The following is a 19434-nucleotide window of genomic DNA, read 5'->3' as shown; positions in this document are numbered from 1 at the left end:
GAAAGGGCTACTTTTCAATGGTGCTGCAAGCACTGGTGGACCATAGGGGACGTTTTACCAACATCAACGTCGGATGGCCGGGCAAGGTTCATGACGCTCGCGTGTTCAGGAACTCTGGTCTGTTTAGACGGCTGCAGGAAGGTATTTACTTCCCGGACCACAAAATAACTCTTGGGGATGTGGAGATGCCTACAGTGATCCTCGGGGACCCAGCATACCCGCTAATGCCCTGGCTCATGAAGCCCTATACTGGCGCCCTGGACACAGAAAAAGAACTGTTCAACTACCGTCTGAGCAAGTGCAGAATGGTGGTGGAGTGTGCTTTTGGCCGTCTCAAGGGGAGATGGAGAAGCTTACTGACTCGCTGTGACCTCAGCGAAACCAATATCCCCATTGTTATTGCAGCTTGCTGTGTGCTCCACAATCTATGTGAGAGCAAGGGGGAGACCTTTATGGCGGGGTGGGAGGTTGAGGCAAATACCCTGGCTTCAGATTACGCCCAGCCAGACAGCCGGGCGATTAGAAGATCCCAGCGGGACGAGCTGTGCATCCGGGAGGCTTTGAAAGCTAGGTTCCTGACTGAGCAGGGTAACCAGTGACTGTTAAGTTTGTGGACACAGAAGCTCAACCTGCCACCGTTTCTTTACCCAGTTTATGTTGACTATCCTCTCCAGCTACATACCCCCTTCACCCCCTTCCCAAAAAATAAAATCAGTTCTGTTTTGTTAATGAACACCGTTGTCTTTATTACTGTTTTCGCGGGAATGTTTTAAACCGGGGATGCAGACTGTGGCGGGGGGTGGGTTTAGTGTTCTGATGCAAATGATGCTTCTAAACTCCAGGAATGACAGGCTCTGCAGTGGTGGACTGGTTGTTTCAACGGAGCCTGCCAGCACTCCTGGGCGGGACTGCGTGTATGTGTCGGCTAGGTGACTTTCTGGCAGGGGGAGGAGGGTTACAGATCCCCTGCTGCGTGGCTCTGTGATCCAGGATAAGGACCGCTGCATAAGATCAGTAACTGCCCTCCCCCGCCACAAAGTCACAGAGCAACCCCCCCCCCCCCAGAACATGAAAACCACCTCCCAGACTGACCAGGGTAACTAGTGACTGCACTGTGTATGTGTCCTGATGCTGGACCTGCCCCCGCCTCTGTACCCTGCTAAAGGTGACTGTCCTGTCCAATTACCAAGCCCCTTCCCCTCCTTCAGACAGACTCTCCTCCAAAAGAAAATCATGGAAACAGTAATTAACAGAAACGAATATTTTATTATGAACCACACATGAAACGGGGTGGGGGGAAACTTGTGTGAGGTGGGTAGGAAAGGACTTTTCAAATTTTGAGCAGTCTGCAGGGGTTGACTGAAAGTTTTAACGGCCCTTGCCCCCCCTCCTTCTTTGGACTTTGGGTGAGGGGGGTGTGGGACTTGGTGGCGGGGGAGGGCAGTTAGAGATAGATTGCAGCGGGGCTCTGTCCTCCTGCCTCCGGTCTTGCAGAACATCCACAAGGCGCCGGAGCGTGTCCGTTTGCTCCCTCATTAGTCCAAGCAGCGTTTGAGTCGCCTGCTGGTCCTCTTGACGCCACCTCTCCTCCCATTCCATGATTGCTCGGTGCATTTGGGACAAGTTCTCCCTCCACTGTGTCTGCTGGGCTGCCTGGGCTCGGGAGCAGCCCATTAGTTCTGAGAACATGTCCTCATGCGTCTTCTTCTTCCTCCGCCTAATCTGCGCTACCCTCTGGGAGTGTGATGCCAGGCTGGGTTGGGAGACAGTCGCAGATGTGTCTGTGGGAATGGGAAAAAGGGAGTGAATTCCTGAGACAGATTAATTTTGTTGTGAACAAAGAACATAGTCTTTCTCTGTGAACAAGACCATGCACTGCACCTCTCACATGCGCACTCAGGACAAGGTCGAATTTTCGGCCCTCGCCTTCAGTGCCTGGGGTCTTGCACTGCCGATCTGAGAAGCGGGGCGGGACACCTGAACTTCTGTCGCAGGCAAACATGGTAAGCCGTAGACTTGTGGCTGCTTAAAACTGTAATAGTAGCACTGGCCTCCTTTCACATTGAAAGCAATGCCAGTCTCTGCTGGCAGCAATCAGGCTAGCATGAACTCTGCCCCTGTCCCACCCCCTCGCGGCTGTCCCAGGGAAAGATCCCTGTATGCTGCCCCTCTCCCTCCATCGCGTGGCTGTAAAGCAGTCCCAATACTAACATTCCCCTCCCTAATTCAAAGCAGGGCATCATGAGCTACATCACCCTAATGAGGATCTCGGACAGCGAGAAGGAACGCATGCTTAGGGAAAGCATGCAAAAACCAGGGCCGTATGCTGCCATGCTCTGCCTTGCGATGATCCCAGAATACTTGATTGTGTCATGGCGGGGAAACGTCTTGTACCATGGGGGACCAAATAAGATCGCCCTACCCAGGAACCTGATGAACAGGCTGGAAAGGTACCTCCATGAGACGTATGAAGAGTTCTCCCATGAGGATTTCGCGTCAATCCCCGGCCATATAGACCGTATTTTGGTGTAGCTGCACTGGCAGGAAGTAAAGAGTGGAGCGTCTTTGCCTGGAGAATCATGAAAAACCAGACATTGTTTGATTTTTTTTAAATAGTTGGGACTATTTTTTTTAAATAGTTAAGCGCCTAAGGCAAAGAAATCATGAAAAACTCACTGTTAATATTATAAATATTCCAGTTCTGTTGTACATAAAAGTTTAGATGTTTAAATAAGTTCATGAAAAACACATTGTTAATATTATAAATATTCCAGTTCTGTTAAAAATAAATGTTTAGATGTTTAAAGCACTTACTGCTTGATCCTTCCCCTGATTCTGTGTCTGGGCTAACGGCTGGGGACGGTTGGTAGGGGATCTCGGTAAGGGTGATGAAGAGCTCCTGGCTGTCGGGGAAATCAGCGGTGCCAGTGCTGTCGACTGCCTCGTCCTCCTCATCTCCGTCTTCATCTTCCCCGTCCGCTAACATGTCCGACGAGGAACCGGCCGCGGACAACATCCCATCCTCAGAGTCCACGGTCAGTGGTGGGGTAGTGGTGGCGGCCGCACCTAGGATGGAATGCAGTGCCTCGTAGAAACGTGATGTGTGGGGCTTGGATCCGGAGCGTCCGTTTGCCTCTTTGGTTTTTTGGTAGCCTTGTCTCAGCTCCTTGATTTTCACGCGGCACTGCGTTGCATCCCGGCTGTATCCTCTCTCTGCCATGGCTTTTGAGATCTTCTCGTAGATCTTTGCATTCCTTCTTTTGGAGCGCAGCTGTGAAAGCACGGACTCATCGCCCCACACAGCGATGAGATCCAAGACTTCACGATCAGTCCATGCTGGGGCCCTCTTTCTATTAGATTGCACGGCCATCTCTGCTGGAGAGCTCTGCATCGTTGCCAGTGCTGCTGAGCTCGCCACGATGTCCAAACAGGAAATGAGATTCAAACTGCCCAGACAGGAAAGGGAATTCAAATTTTCCCGGGGCTTTTCCTGTGTGGCTGGTCAGAGCATCCGAGCTCGGACTGCTGTCCAGAGCGTCAACAGAGTGGTGCACTGTGGGATAGCTCCCGGAGCTATTAGCGTCGATTTCCATCCACACCGAGCCTAATTCGATATGGCCATTTCGAATTTAGCGCTACTCCTCTCGTTGGGGAGGAGTACAGAAGTCGAATTTAAGAGAGCTCTATGTCGAACTAAATAGCTTCGTGGTGTGGACGGGTGCAGGGTTAATTCGATGTAACGGCGCTAAATTCGACATAAAAGCCTAGTGTAGACCAGGCCTAAGAGTAACTCAATTTCTTTTCACATAGACAATGCATCATGCTACATCGTATGTTCTTTCCTTCCCTTAGCAATGCAAACATATACAATCCTACTCTCATTCTCAACTGTTATGTTGCTATCTGTTGTCAAGCCAGCCCAAGCAAGGTGTATCTAACTGGTGGAATACTCCATTCAGTGGTTGAACTTTGCTTGTGAAGCTGAAATTCCAAACCAGGACCTCTGTAATCCAAAGGTGTTAGCTCTACTGGGGAGTGAGCCAAAATAAAATGTGCCATTTCCCCCCCCCCCCTCCACTGAAAGTTACTTTCACAAGCTTAGCTTATTTCCTTAGTCCTTCAGGAAGCGAGTTTACATTATTGCCTCCTCCCTTCTGCTCTACACTTACCCCATGCAGTCAGAAATCAGTTTGTTTCAAAATTCCACCTAGATCAGTGGAATTCAATCCACCTCTTTATCCCCACCACGTTCCAGTGGCAGTGTGACTCTAGTGGGCTACCTACCAATCTGCTACGGGCAGTCATCAAAGTGATTCTAGCTATGTGTGACAGTAAAAATGTGTATTTTGAAATGTTAAAGGGTTGTGTCTTCATAAACTTACTACATTATAATATTTGGCACAATTAATTCTCAAAATCTTTTTTGGAACACGTGTTTCCTTACTACTTATGTGCTGTGCTGAACATACACCCCACACTGGTATCTTTTTCATTACTGAGGCATTTCCTTTTCCCTTGTATCACAGCATACAGTGTCAGATAATGACAGGACCAACCCTTCAATCACTGTGCAGAAGGGATGGGGCCTCATAACATCGAGTAACATATTACCTTTGTTCAGCAAGTGTAAGAAAAGATAGGTCATCTACTGTAACTGTAGGTTGTTTTGTATTCTAAATTATCCCATGGGCCTTGATTCTTATCCTCCATTATTTAAATATTATGAGGTTAGATTCTAATTCAAAAATTCCAGCTCCGGAACAGATTATTTCTTTTTCAGACATAACATATCAATTATTTAGAGATTTCATTTATCAAATGTGCTGTAAAGGTGTCTTTCACTCAAAATGGATCATGAGAGAGGGCTTTATTTCAAAGAATACTGAGCAAACTGACTCAAAGTTACCTATAGTAGAAGTCTCCTTAAAGCTACTCTCAGGACTGTATTAATACAATGTTTCCCCTGAATAGAAGGGATTTTTAAAATAGAGCCTTGAGTAGATAATCCTTTAAATAAAACCTTCTTCAGACTCAACAACATTTGTTTGGTTTTCAAATATTCTAGAATCAAATTGTACAAGTCATTAATGCAAAACCTCCAGTTATACCTTTCTTAACTCTGGAGTCCCAAGCCAAAAAAGTCCTGCCCTACACTACGCAGCTGATCTTCAGCTCTCAAGAGGGAATATTTATCATATCTATGGTACAGTTACATATAACTGTTTCTTACAAGTTAAAGTGCTGTTTGTTTCTGTGACTTCCTATTCTGATCTTCCCAAACAGCATACAAATATGGTATCATATTCTGGTTTGAAATACTGAGAATGATTTTATATTATTTGGATTTAGCATTCAGGGATATGTTTTGCGATCCCCATTAAAACAATATCATTTGACTAACATCATATGGGTCTAAAACAACATTTCAAGAGGATTTACACACCTAGGAAAAACAAAATCCAGGAAACCCACCTAATCACACATTTGCCAGATGAAAATCTTGCATCAAAGAGTCATACTAAAAAAACATTTACTTCTAGTTAGAGACCCATTGCTAGGTGTAAAATGGGAAATAAATGATTTATCAGTTTGTGTGATTATTAAAATGGCAGAGCTCATTTGTCAACATACAATTTTGCAAAGCAGGCTCTGGAGCTCCCTCTTTCTTTTTAAAAGCCATTGCAGACTTTTGAGTTCTAACTGTGTCAAAGTTTCATGGTAGTCAATCCTTTCAGAGTCATTTCCCGGGATCTTTAAGAAATAATATAATTATACGAGGAGCTGATGATAGTTGAAGCTCCCTCATGTGGAAAGGATTTTTTGTACATGCTAAGGCTTTAGAAATGTATTGATAAGGAAAAATGTGCTAGAAAGATGAAGATAAACTGCCCCCCCTCCCCCGCAATACAAACAACCAAAACCAAAACCCCTTCACTTGCTTTGCTCAACACAGGATTCTGAAAATTCATATGATAAGAAGACAATTTTTATGGAGTGTGGCTGGTACCGAACAGAGTATAGGCCTTGAGCCATTTGAAAAATAATTACACTAGTGGGTGAAGTGATTGATTTCTGTACAATCTATACTGTAAAGTGCCTTGATTCTTCTAATAAAATATCCAGGCTCAAAATCAGATTGTTCATCCATTTCCTTTCTGCTTTACCACTAGTTTAGCAATCACAGGAATTCTGGAGGGCCATACTGTCAACATTGATCTCAATGAGATGCATACATTACACCCACACAAATCTCACATGTGTAAGGACAAATGAGCAGTTAAACGTGTAATTATCTGATTTACACACTCAAATGCACTTAGCACCTTATTTACGCTCTCTGTTACACTTCACCTTGAAAATATTGCTCCTTCACCTTTTGTTCAAATATTAAACAGAAGGATTTAAGCAGGAATGTTGTTTTTCATACTGTTAAATCGGCAGACCAGGATGACAAGCTTGGCTTGTTCTCTCCATATTGCTGATAGCAATAATGCTGCAAAGTAAGATTATTATATGACACGACCAGTGGCTGGTTGAGAAATGACAGTTTTAATTTTAAAAAATTGTTCTTTTCAAATAATTGACAGCACTTGCATGCTGTTTGTTTCAACCATGTGAAAATTCAAAATATTGCACTGATCAAAAAGAGATTCAGCTATATTTTGATACACTATTAGTATATTAAAATTAACCCATTTGGGTACAGGCACTGAGTACCCATAAATCAATTTCCTCTTATCGCTTCCAGTGCTTTGGGGGAATCTCGCTGTCCATTCCAAAGGAAGGAGAGTGAAAATAAAAGGGATTGAAAAGTGGTGAAACTCATTAGTGTGTGTGGTTCTTTTTTCTCAGTAGTGAAGTAGTGCTTGGGAAAGGCTGTAGATAAATGGCCTTGAAAATTTAAATTATCCATCTCTCCAGGTTCAACAAGGGCAACAAGCAGCACAAATTTCCCGATCGTGGCTATCATACCATGACTGCATTCCGAAGGGATTAGCCATATGTTTTTTCAAACTGCCCACTGTAGTATTTTGCATATGTGGTACCTTGTGGAAAGACTAGTCAGATGCTGCTAAGTAATAGTTTCCTCATCTCAGAGTGTGTTCAGCCACTGGGAGCATTCTGATCATGTAAAGTTTTTTTTTTTCCTCAGTGATTTACTGTGCTCAGTATCCTAATGGAGGTGGAATTCTTTGAGAAGCTTAGCAGAGTCTCCATTCTGAGGGTTTATTTGATTTATGTATCTAAATAAAACAGGTTGTTTTTCTAATTTATATCCAGGCACATTACCAGTTACACTACTTCCGTTTTTGTGAAGAGTTTTGAGATCTCAGAATTTGTTTTCAGTTTGACTTGGAATGAAACCCAGATATTTAAACATTTTCAATGAAAGTTCTGTTTTAAAAAAAAATCACTTCAGATTGATGGAAGCCTTTCATTTTGAGTTAAATTTGTAAAGGATATGTTATATATAATACAGCAGACAATAATTGAAAGAGCAGCAAAAGTAAAATACCAGGAACTTTACAATTTTGTATTGAATGCCCTCAATAGCTGGGTAAAGAGGGGTATTCCACGCCTCACTACGTAAACACATGCTTATTTTGCAACCACACTGTCTTGTGTGATGAGGAGTCCTGACATGTACAATGCTGAGATGTCACTGTTCCCACAGAACCCCACTGAAGCAGGGAGCATGCAGCGGGCAGGTGACTAACTTTAAATAAATATATTTTGCTCTTTTCATATTTTTTTTAATTAAATAATAAAAAGGAAACTGAAAAAGCACAATGTATTTAAAAATCCACAGATCCTGACCCCTGCAGTCTAGCATCATTCTCCAGCAGATTTGAGGGTAATTATGGTATCTCAGCATGGCATCTCCTTGGAAGTCACTTCAAAGCAGGAGCCGGGTAACAGCAACTAGACTGTAGGTCAGAACCTAGAAGAAGAAAGGAAAAGAGGAATTATGTTCTGAATTCTCCTCTAAGCCTGGCTTTTGTGGTTATTCAGCACTTACTGGTAGAATTAGAGATGGGCAAAGCATTTTTACTAATTTGAAGCTGATACCAACTTTGTGGGTTTGAAAGTTTGACCTGTATTCAAAGCACATTGGGTTTGTGTTCTGCTTTGGAGAGATTGTGATGAGAGGAAGAGAGAAAACAATTGAATGGAAATCTAAACAGATACTTATAAATAAGGCACCCACTTCAGCCATTAAGGCTTTAGGGAGTTTTCCTTTTACTAATGTATAGCAAAAGTTTTCCTTTATCGATACAATTTTTTGTTTAGAACCTCCCCCCCTTCCAAAAAAAAAAACCCTACTGCATCCTTTGTCAAGTTATATGGAATCTCAGTGCTTCTTAAACAGGAGTCCTTTATTAAAGAAAGCAGCCACAGACACAAACCAAGAGGCTTCTGCAGAGATTGGGTCCCAGTCTTATTCTCTTGTTTACCATGGACCACACCTTGTCTGGAATGCTATACAGCACATAGAGACATCTAGTGCCTAAATAACATACTGCAAGTAAATAGTGGTGGGGAGACAATGGGTTTAGATTACATGTGGAAAATTTTTCATCTTAGCTACTGTTCTGAACTCCAAGAACAATCAGGCTCCAAACAACGAAATTCACCAGGAGGTTCACCCCTCTCTAATATCACTGGAATTTGGTGCTCTGTCTGTGCAGAACATCTTTAATGTTTCAAGATATGGTCACTTTCATTTGACGAAGCTTAGTACAGAGCTATCTTCTTTCCCAGCAGATACGGGGAAGTACCAAGTAGGGAAACTTTCACACTGAAAAACTTGTTTTTATTTTCTGCCAATCTAACATCAGAACATTTTTTATTTATCTCTAGGCATTAGAAGAGCCAATTAAAACAGAAAAAGTGACTGAAGACACTACTTTGGACACACATTCGGAGGTAGGTAATCACAATAAATCTCTCCAGCCAGTGTTTCAGTTGGATTCACAAAGCCAAAGCTAGTTCAACTGTTGCTTTTACTTTTCCAGATGTGCTCCCCTGCCCAGCTCAGGCAACAAACTGAAGAACTCTGTGCTGCCATTGATCAAGTCCTACAGGATCCCTTGCCTATGGTAATACAGCACTAATGTGGAATGTAAATGTTTTCTCTCTTTTCCGTCTTCTCTTGTTATTAACAAAGTCTGTGCACTTTCAAATCCCATTTTTCAGCACCGGTGTGAATCTTCTCCATCTTCCCTGCACACATCAATGGATTCAGACGTAGGCAAAGTAAGTGAGTAAGCTTGGCCACATACCATAGATACAAAACATGTAACAGTAGAAAGCTACATATAATCTTAAAAGATGCAAGATCAATACAGATCCTCCCCTTAGTGTCCAAAAAGACACAGAAGAGAGAGGGAGGAATAGAGCAGCTACAGCTTTTGAGCCACTTCCTCTCCACTGCAACATATCTACTTGGAGGCAGGAGTAGTTGCAGTGTATGAAGAAAGGGAATTTGTCCTTTGAAGGTCCAGTAGTCAGGGAAGAATCCAGAGATACCTGGCCTTCCAGAAGGCAGGATGTCTGAGTGAATGGCCAACAGGCTGGTTACTGAATCCAGCTGTAGGTGCTGAGTACCCCACTCCTCTAGCCACTTACTGCTGAGCCTCAGCAAGCTTTCTACACTCCCTCAACCCAGACAATATAGAGAGGGCAAGCAGATGGGCAATGAGGAAAAACTAGAGGCATGGAAAGACTTACATTTTAGGAGAAGTCATAAAGACTGTGACTGTTTAGTTCAGAGGGGAGACTCTGAATCTTTAGGTCCACTTGCACCAGATTATTTGTATTTGGGGGGAAGCTGGCAGTACAGGTATTCCTTCTGTAGGGTTGCTGGAGCCTCCTCAGGCAGTCCCTGCTGCTCCATCTCTTCCTGTCCCTTTGATGTAGCAGTGTACCTGGCAAAGGGGAAGGAACTTATTGGGTTATTACAACAATTTGTAACCAACTAACCCCTTTTTTTGGCCTATGACTGCAGGGGTGTTAACAGGCTGCTTCAGTCTGAATGGTCCCATAGAATATGCATAACTACTTATGCTAAACAATCTGTTCAATCACGTATTTAGCTGTGACACTCTCAGTACTTTTCCCAGACCTGAAAGAGAGATCTGTGGAGCTCGAAAGCTTGTCTCTCACCAATAGAAGTTGGTCCAGTCAAAGATACTACCTCTCCCCACGTGTATCTCTAACATCCTGGGACTGACATGGCTACAACAATGCTGCATACAATTAGTGGCCTTGGTCAAGGCAAGTTTGGTGGAGTGGAGAGAGCAAAAGCAGACTGGAGGATGGAGCCCATTGATGCCAATGGGTCCACTATGAGTGGACAATACTCGCTGTTGCTCTGCACATTGTCTGGTCATTTACACTAGTGCAAAGTGGAGGTAAAATATTACCATACTGGAATGGGAGTATTCCACACCCACTCTGTACTGACTTTTCACTGGTGTAAGAGATTTCATGAGTAGCAGGGCAATGATGAAACGAGTCATAGGCCTCATAAGAGAAAGAGGAGGGGGAGGGAAATGGAACAGTAGTTAGAGAAGCAGGTGGGATTAAGGGAAGGTTGTTTTATTTTCATTTTTTTGATACAGTAAAGTGACTGAAAAATATTACTACAGGTGAGTGAGATTTCTGCTGTGATAGCTATTTATACCACTTTGTACAGGTGTATATAATTACACCAGGTGCAAGACAGTGGAGAATTGGACCCCGAAGGAAAGAAGCCAGAGTAAAGAGTAATGATAAGGGAAATAGAAGGAGCGGGAGGAGAGATACAACAGATATCTTAGTCTGAGTGCCTTAGAAATGCCATGGATTAGACAGACAGCAGAAGACAATCAGATGAAAGAAGACAGTTCTTGCTGGATAATAGCACAGAACTGAAGATAATTCCAATACATTTCCTATGCAAATAGAAATGAAATCCTGTTTGGGGGTTGGATATGTCCCCTTCTGTCTGTTAACAGATTCATTCTGAGTTCCCAGAGATTACATTAGGGAGACCAGATAGCAAGTGTGAAAAACTGGGATGGGGTGTGTGGAGGTGTGTATAATAGGTGCCTATATAAGAAAAAGCCCCAAATATTGGGACTGTCCCTATAAAATTGGGACATCTGGTCACCCTAGATTACGTGGTCACAATACTAAGGGCAACTATAACACTATGAGGTCAGATGCTGGAGTCACATCTTTATGACACATAATAATATAGTAAGTCAAACAATTACTCAACACTGAGAGCTAAACATTAATGAATCACGTCTCACCTCTCTGATGAACGTTTCATAATGGTTGCAGAGTGATGGTTTCTTAGACTTTTAGCAGTTAATATCTTGCTACAAAGTTAAAAGTTCGTGGAATTGTCAGATTACTGTTGGTTGCATGTTATATCAATTTATCTTGTGTACAGATGTCTGCAACACTGCAGAGAGCAGCTGGACGGGAAACAAGATATGTAAGTCCCTTTATAATTACTCCGTGTTTTAGCTACAGAAATGTCTTATTTTGTAGGATTAAGCATCCTTCTTGCAATAATAGCTGTGTCTGCCTTAGGGAAGGGAGTAAATCCATCTAAGACATGAAAAGTTCTTTACAGTGGTAGGGGAAGTGAATAGTTCAAGGCTTTGGAAATGAGACTTGACACCTCTCACCACTATTTCAATTCCACCTCAAGCCTTACCGTCCAGTGGCTCTTCAGTGTGGTGTGAGCTTGTGATCTCAGTCTAATTCCTTTGTAGACAACGGTCCGTATCACCCAAATACATCCTTACAATCATGCCTTGGTTGCCATCTACAGTTGCACAGGTTAGGGTGAAAAGATGCCCAAACCTCTCCTTCCTTATGCACCTCTGTACAGGAATGGTCACCAAAGTCTGCTTGAAGTTAATGCCTGCAGAGGGGCAGGTCACCCCAAGGAGGGGCATGGAGGACCGGAGTGAACCCTGGCTGCATACACAGGGTTAACACATGTGATGTTCTTTAAAAGATGAAGCAAAGGCCACTCTGGCTCGCACCCCTCCAGAACTCCCAAAGGTGCTGAGGCAAAATGTCTCACCAAGAGCACTTGCTTGGCATGACATTCCTATCCTCTCATATTGAAAAACCTCAATTTAGTCCTGAATGGGCACAAAATATCCTGTCACCTCTAGAACTGGTCCCCATAGAATGGGGCTAAGAAGCATTTTTTTGAAGAAAATAGGACAATTGTTAGAGAGGCTGGGGAAACTGAGGGAAGGATTTTTGATTTTTCTGTTAACTTAGGGGATACACCGCATGCTTGCCGGCAGGCCTAATTCTCTTCTGATGATAATTGCACTTCCACTGCCCCATGCTGTTCTTGTCTTATGTGTACTGTGACTGGAAAAGTTGACTCTTTGCTATCCTCCCTCTGCTATCCACCTTAAATACACACACGTGTGCACTCTCACACACAATTAATTCTCTTGTCATTTATTTTATTAATTATTAAACATATTAAACTCAATCAACATGTTTATTCTCCTTAGGATAAACAGTTAAGGAAGGTACCTTATTTTACTTATGACCCATTTTTTCATATGCTGACATATGTCTGCTCATTATTCACCAGTCTATCTTTCTACTCAGTCACAGATCAGGTGCAGTGCAGGCAAAAGCAATAAAGACTTTCCAGCTTGTTCCCAGCACACTGCTTGATCAATGCAATTTTGTTTCCTGAGCAAGTAGCTACAGAAGTGATTTTTTTTTAATTGCATGCAGTTATGTATTTTTATTGCATACTACGGAATGTGAATTTTACATGACAGAGTGTGCTAGTTTGTGCTAAATAGAAGGAGATTTTCATTTTTATTGAAATGCAAAAACAAGCTGACACGTTGCATGGTGACGATGAGAATGCATTTTGTTCACCATTTCAGTGTAATTCTTATAATCTCTAAACTGTGCCTGAAATATTTCTTTAAGTAGAATTATCCTTACAAGACATACAGTGACTAGAATGTCTGGCTGAGATATTTTGGAGCTCACCCGTGTGTGACTCTTTTAATAGGGTAGGATTACAGTCAGGTTCATTTTCTTTGATCTCTACAAATGCACTGACATTTTAAAGTCTCACGTCAACTCAGATATATATGTCTTCTTGCCTGTGTTTAATTTTTTATATTTTGTTCCCAAATGTGAAATTGTTGGAGTTGTTTATTTGGGGGTTTGGGGAGCAGGTGAATACCCTAGGCTGGTGGAAACATGAATCTAGAATAATGCACATGAAAGTCCTCAGATGGCTGCTCCTCAAGAGTGCAGAAGGCCAAGACTGCTGCCACCTGCAGGGCTTCCCCAGAAGACAGAAGAACTGCTGCCTCAAGGAAAACTATCAGGGGTTGAGGAGGCTTTAGGCCTGGAGAAATGCCAACAAAATCCTGTGTATCTAGAGCACGGATCAGCAACCTTTGCTACGTGGCCCTCCAGAGTAAGCACCCTGGTGGGCCGGGCCGGTTTGTTTACCTGCCGCGTCCGTAGGTTCGGCCGATCGCAGCTCTCACTGGCTGCGGTTCACTGCTCCAGGCCAATGGGGGCTGCGGGAAGCGTCACTGGCTGAGGTTACCCTGGCGAGCTGCGTGCCAAAGGTTGCCGATCCCTGATCTAGAGGCTTAGTTTCCTGTATGTTCAGCTCCCAAATATTGTGTGTCCAGGGGAGTCTCCAAATTCCTTTTTGTCTGGACCTCCCTATGATCACTTATCCTGCAGGCTGCTCTAACTTACACTCTGAGGCCATGGCCTCCAAGGAACCACGGGGGCAGCTGGGAATAGCCAGGTCACATTACACTTAGTACACCACCTATAACAGGGTCTGTGGAAAGAGCCAGTTTCAAACCATTAACACAGCTCTATACCACCCAAGCAATCACCATTTATTGGGGTTATTCTCTGGTAGCTTGCTTTGGCTATTTTGTGCCATATAAAGGGGCTACAAAATAACATACAATTAGGTCCAAGGTTCCTATTTTGCACTAGTAAGAAAGCCGTGTCTCTTCTTAATGAATTCAAAAGCTAGGAACTTCTGCGATGGACCTGCTGAGACTGAATTTGCCACCCATTGTAAGGACATATATTGTATTAATATCAAACTGTGAGTTCATCCAGTATGCTCACTACCTCATGACTAGTGATCTTGCCTGGAGCAATGATTTTTTAATTTAATTTAATTTATTTTTTTTTTTTACAAGGAAGTTGCACTATGTTTCTTTTATCTGAAATAGCTATTAATTTGTTCAACTGAAATTCAATTTACTTTGAAAGATTAGCATGATATTTTGACAATATAATTATCATTATTTATATGCATAATTTCTGTTATTGGCTGCTTGTTGAGAAGCTGTCTTAAATGTGCCATTGGTTACAGAAGAAAAATAGATGATTTTTGCATACTAATTTGTTTTAGTTAATCAGACACAGCAAAAGCTGTCATCCTGCTAAGCCAATTTACATATTTTCTTTACATTATATTAGTGTATGTATACACAGATTAGTTAGAATTATTGTAATCTACCTCTTGGCAACAGTCTGTACAAATCGTTTGGGTCATAGCTTGATATTTTCTCAAGGGTGTTTAAACATTAAAGGGCTGAATTCTCAACTACCAGTATTCCTCCTTGCGTAGCACTTGATACCCATTTTGCACTCACTTTCCACAGATGTAAATGACTTCACAAAGTACATGGCAGTGGAAACTCAGGCCTGAAAGTGCTGTGGCTGGCCCCGTGCAGGCATAAGAAGGTGGGAGAGGGAACCAGGAGAGTTCCTTCATTGTGCCAAGTGCAGGAACTAGCAACAATGTACCGGGGAGCTCTGTGCTGGTGTATGACCAGTGGTGGCACTATTCACCCCACTGGGTTAGTGAATGGGGTCCCTGGTCCCACCCCCAGACAACACCAGCCTGTGGAGTTTGGTAGGAGCAAGGGGTATGCATGTTCTACCTTCTCCCAGGGTGATGGAGCTACTCTGCTACTGGAAACCACTAGGAGGAATTGTGGTTGAGTCAGTCAGTATCCCTCCTTTGGGATGCTGCTGTAATACCATCCAGTGCAGGCTGTAGGCGTATGCCACAATCTGGCCCTTAATATGGTGCAGCTGTAACAACAAAGCCCAACTATTATAGATGAAGAGTTTTTAATTAACCAAAGAATGCTCTAAGTTTAGTGACCTGAGGCTAGGGTGACCAGATGTCCCGATATTATCGGGACAGTCCCGATTTTAGGGGACTTGTCCCGCGTCCCGACCTTACATCGATCGGGACAGCCTTTGTCCCAATATTGGGGACCGTTCGGACCGCAGCTGCGGCACCGCAGCCATGGTGCCGCCGCTCACTGCTTCCTGGGGCAGCTCCCGGAGCGCCGCATGGTGCAGGGGCAGGGCTTGCAAGTGCCGGGAGCGGGCAGAGAGCCCTCCCCTCCCCCCGACCTGACCTGACCTGACCCGACCCATGACCCTAGAAGCCAGAGGGACCAGCCTGCCGGATGCGTCCCGGGATGGGAGCCACCCCAGGTGAGCACCGCCAGGACTCCTCACCTCACGCCCTGGCAGGTCCCTTTAACTAGTAGGGTCTGGTCGGGTCAGGTGGGGAGGGGCTCTCTGCGTGCTGCCCGCTTTTCCCGGCCAATGGGAGCCACGGAGCTCACGCTTGTGGCGGGTGCAGCATGTGGAGAGTCTGGAGACTCCCCTCGCCACTCTCACCCTAGGAGCCAGAGACCTTCCGGCAGGGCTGGTGACTGCAGCCAGGGAAGGGGGCAGGGTGTGATGGAGTGAGTGTCTGGGAGGTGTGTGTGGGGTGCTGGCCTGTGAGGGTGTGGAGGGCGCTGGGCAGTGGGGGAGGTTTGTGTGTTTTGGGGTGCTAGACAGTGGGGGCCTGTTGGGGGGTGCTGGGCAGTGGGGGAGATCTGTGTGTGTCAGGGCACTGGGCAGTGTGGGTCTGTGTGGGGCATTGTGTAGTTGTGGTGGTGGGGCCTTGGGGAAGGGCACTGGGAGGAAGGGAGGGAGGGGAAATCTGTGTGTATTGGGAAACTAGCGAGTGGGGGGTTCTGTGTGGGGTGCTGGGCAGCTGTGGTGGGGCTGTGGGCAGGGGGGCACTGAGCGGGGTGTGTGTGCACAGCACTGTGCATTTGTGGTGGAAAGGTTGTAGGGGGGGCTCCGGGCATAGTTGATCCAGGGGGCGCTGGGCAGGGGAGCTGTGTGGCGCAGCATGGGCCCACCCTCAACAGGAAGGGGCACGCTGGTAGCACAGAGCCAGGCCTCTGGCTCAGGTCAGGGCTGTACACCTGTGTCTGTCTGTCTCCCCTCCCGCCCCTTCATGTGGGGGCTATAAATAGAAATACATGTTCATGATTGTTGTTTTAATTGTCCACCCTGCAGAGGCAAACTTTTACATCTCATATAAAGACTTCTTCAGGGGAATATACTCTTGCTCAAATGCCTTTCTTCCATTAGGAACACAAAAATACCTACAAGTGACATGATAAAATGTAAATGTTGTACTCCTTCCATCATCCAGGAACCACTGATAATCTATGGAAATATTCCTCTTCCTGGTTTCCCCTCTGTAGTGAATAAGCATTCCTTCTCATCCCAGATCGTGTGACTGTTATAATGGATTATGCTAGTTCATGTAACACTGTATATATTTACTCTTTTGCAGGCTAATCTTTATTTACCAACGCCTTCAGTGACAGAGAGCCAACTGGTATGTATCATGTGTCTGAACTATGCAGGTTTTCAAATTACAAGCATAAAATCTGAAGAAATTATTGGGTCTCTCTTTAGTCCTTGGAAGGAAGCTGCGGTCCCTGCTTCTAGATGAAAGTAATAAGCAGTATATTACTCCTTCCATTCTGAACATGAATTTGAATGCAAAAGTGTGCCAATACCTACAAGTGAGGTGGAATCATAGGACAAACTGCAGGTCTTTGACAGAGGCCTCAGAGACTGGGTAACTTGGTGGCCCACTGCCTCTTAGTGGCCATTTAAAAATCTTTCAGTTTTGTTTGAAAACTTGTTTAAATAGAGGCAAAATTCTGGGGCCCTATTCTCCTTGCTTCTACCTGTTTAAATCAAGAACAGCTAAACTGGTGAAAAGTGAGATGAAAACCAGGCCCTAGGAAGCATTTTAAGACTAAAACACAACTTTCATGTAGAGCAACTTCATTTTGTCCTCACAGCAGCCTAGTGAGGTAGGGAAATCTTATTATTCCCCGTTACAGATAAGGAACTGTGCCATATAGTCAGGGCCAGACTGTCAGTATAGCTCGAATCCCATTCAGGCACCTAGGACCAGATTTTCAAAAGTGCTCAGCACCCAGAACTTCCCTTTATAGCACTTATTGCTGCACTCCTCTGAAAATCTGGCATAAGTGACTAGATCATGATGACACAGGAAGTTAGTGATTATGTCAACTTCCTCCATATCTCTGGAGCACTAGTCCAGTGCCTTAACCACAAGACCAGCATTGCACATGTGTGTGCAAGGGCAGAATATGACAGATGGATATTCAGATTCTCCGAACAATAGAAGAGCAGTCAGTGTTTATAACCATAGGCACCGACTCCTTGGGTGATCCGGGGCTGGGGCACCCACAGAAAAAAAAAATAGTGGGTGCTCAGCACCCACCAGTGGCCCCGCTAATCAGCTCCTCCTCCTCTCCCCCAGTGCCTCCTGCCCACCAGTGATCAGCTGTTCTACGGTGTGCAGGAGGTGCTGGGGAGGAGAGGGAGAAGCGGGGGCAGGAAGAGGTGGAGGGAGGGAGGGCGGGACGGCCCCTTTCAGGGGAGGGTTCGGAACAGGGTGGGAAGAGGAGGGGTGGGGACGGAGCAGGGGCAGGAAGAGGTGTGGCAGGGGTGGGGCCTTGGGGTGTGGCGACGACACAGAAAAGGAAATAGAACACCAGGTTTCTGGTAGCTAGAGAACTTCAAAAGCCTCAAGCAAAAGCCTCCCAGGAAAACTTTTCCTGGGGTTTTTATTCTTCTCCTTACTTTGTTTACCACTCTTCTTAGTGGTTACATTCTTATGCATGAAGAAAACATGCCGTATACAATTACATAAAATAGCAAACCCATCTCTTGTGCCCGTGAACACCAGCTACAAGGGTGATGTCAGGTTGCCAATAAGGGTATGTCTACACTACGAGAGTAGTTCGATTTTAGTTAAATCGAATATTTGCAATCGATATTAGAAAGTCGAACGTGTGTGTCCACACCAAGGACAGTAATTCGACTTTGTCAGTCCACACTACCAGGGAAAGCGTCGACATTGGAAGCAGTGCACTGTGGGCAGCTATCCCACAGTTCTCGCAGTCCCCGCTGCCCATTGGAATTCTGGGTCGAGCCCGCAATGCCTTCTGGGGGAAAAAAATGTCTCGAGGGTGCTTTTGGGTAACTGTCGTCATCCAATCGTCACTCCCGCCCTCCCTCCCTCCTTGAAAGCGCCGGCGGGAAATCAGTTCGCGCACTTTTCTGGTCAGTAACAGCGCGGACGCCACAGCACCGCGAGCATGGATCCCGCTGCGACCATCGCTGCAGTTGTGACCGTTGTCAATGCCTCGCAGCTCATCATCCACCTTTCACAGAGGCAGATAGAGAGAAATCAGGCGAGGAGGCTACGGCAGCGGAGTGAGGACCTGAACTCCGAGAGTAGCACACGCCTGTCAGAAACCACGACACCCAGCGCCGAGGACATCGCGTTTGCAATGGGGCATGTGGATTTTGTTGAACGGCGATTCTGGGCCCGGGAAACAAGCACGGACTGGTGGGACCGCATAGTGCTTCAGGTCTGGGATGAATCCCAGTGGCTGCGAAACTTTCGCATGCGGAAGGGGACTTTCCTGGAACTTTGTGAGTTGCTGTCCCCTGCCCTGAAGCGCAAGGACACCCGCATGCGAGCAGCCCTGACTGGTATTTACTTGGAGAAGCTTACTGACTCGCTGTGATCTCAGCGAAACCAATATCCCCATCGTTATAGCAGCTTGCTGCGTGCTCCACAATCTCTGTGAGAGCAAGGGGGAGACCTTTATGGCGGGGTGGGAGGTTGAGGCAAATAGCCTGGCTGCTGATTACACCCAGCCAGACAGCCGGGCGATTAGAAGATCCCAGCGGGACGCGCTGTGCATCCGGGAGGCTTTGAAAGCCAGTTCCAGGACTGAGCAGGGTACCCAGTGACTTTTAAGTTTGTGGACACAGAAGCTGAACTTGCCCCCGTTTCTTTACCCAGTTACCCCCTTCACCCCCTTCCCAAAAAATAAAATCTGTTCTGTTTTGCTAATGAACACCGTTGTCTTCATTACTGTTTTCGCGGGAATGTTTTAAACCTGGGTTTAGTGTTGTGATGCTAATGATGCTTCTAAACTGTCCTCCCCCGCCACAAAGTCACAGAGCAACCCC

The 19434-nt window shown here is 45.2% G+C and overlaps 1 protein-coding gene across 1 annotated transcript in view; it reads left to right on the top strand.

Annotated features, from left to right (window-relative positions):
* MLIP (muscular LMNA interacting protein) overlaps window positions 1-19434 on the top strand; it is a 174968-nt gene that overhangs the window by 88035 nt on the left and 67499 nt on the right. Inside the window, exons 7-11 of the mRNA XM_024220440.1 lie at window positions 8863-8928; window positions 9018-9101; window positions 9199-9258; window positions 11444-11488; window positions 16700-16744. Coding sequence (XP_024076208.1) covers window positions 8863-8928; window positions 9018-9101; window positions 9199-9258; window positions 11444-11488; window positions 16700-16744 — 300 coding nt within the window. The remainder of the gene's footprint in view (window positions 1-8862; window positions 8929-9017; window positions 9102-9198; window positions 9259-11443; window positions 11489-16699; window positions 16745-19434) is intronic.

Source organism: Terrapene carolina, unplaced genomic scaffold (assembly GCF_002925995.2).
Source record: "Terrapene carolina triunguis isolate 2854851 unplaced genomic scaffold, T_m_triunguis-2.0 Scaffold42, whole genome shotgun sequence".
Taxonomy (NCBI): domain Eukaryota; kingdom Metazoa; phylum Chordata; order Testudines; family Emydidae; genus Terrapene; species Terrapene triunguis.
Note: the sequence above shows the minus strand (reverse complement) of the source record. Positions and strands in the feature narration are given on the sequence as shown.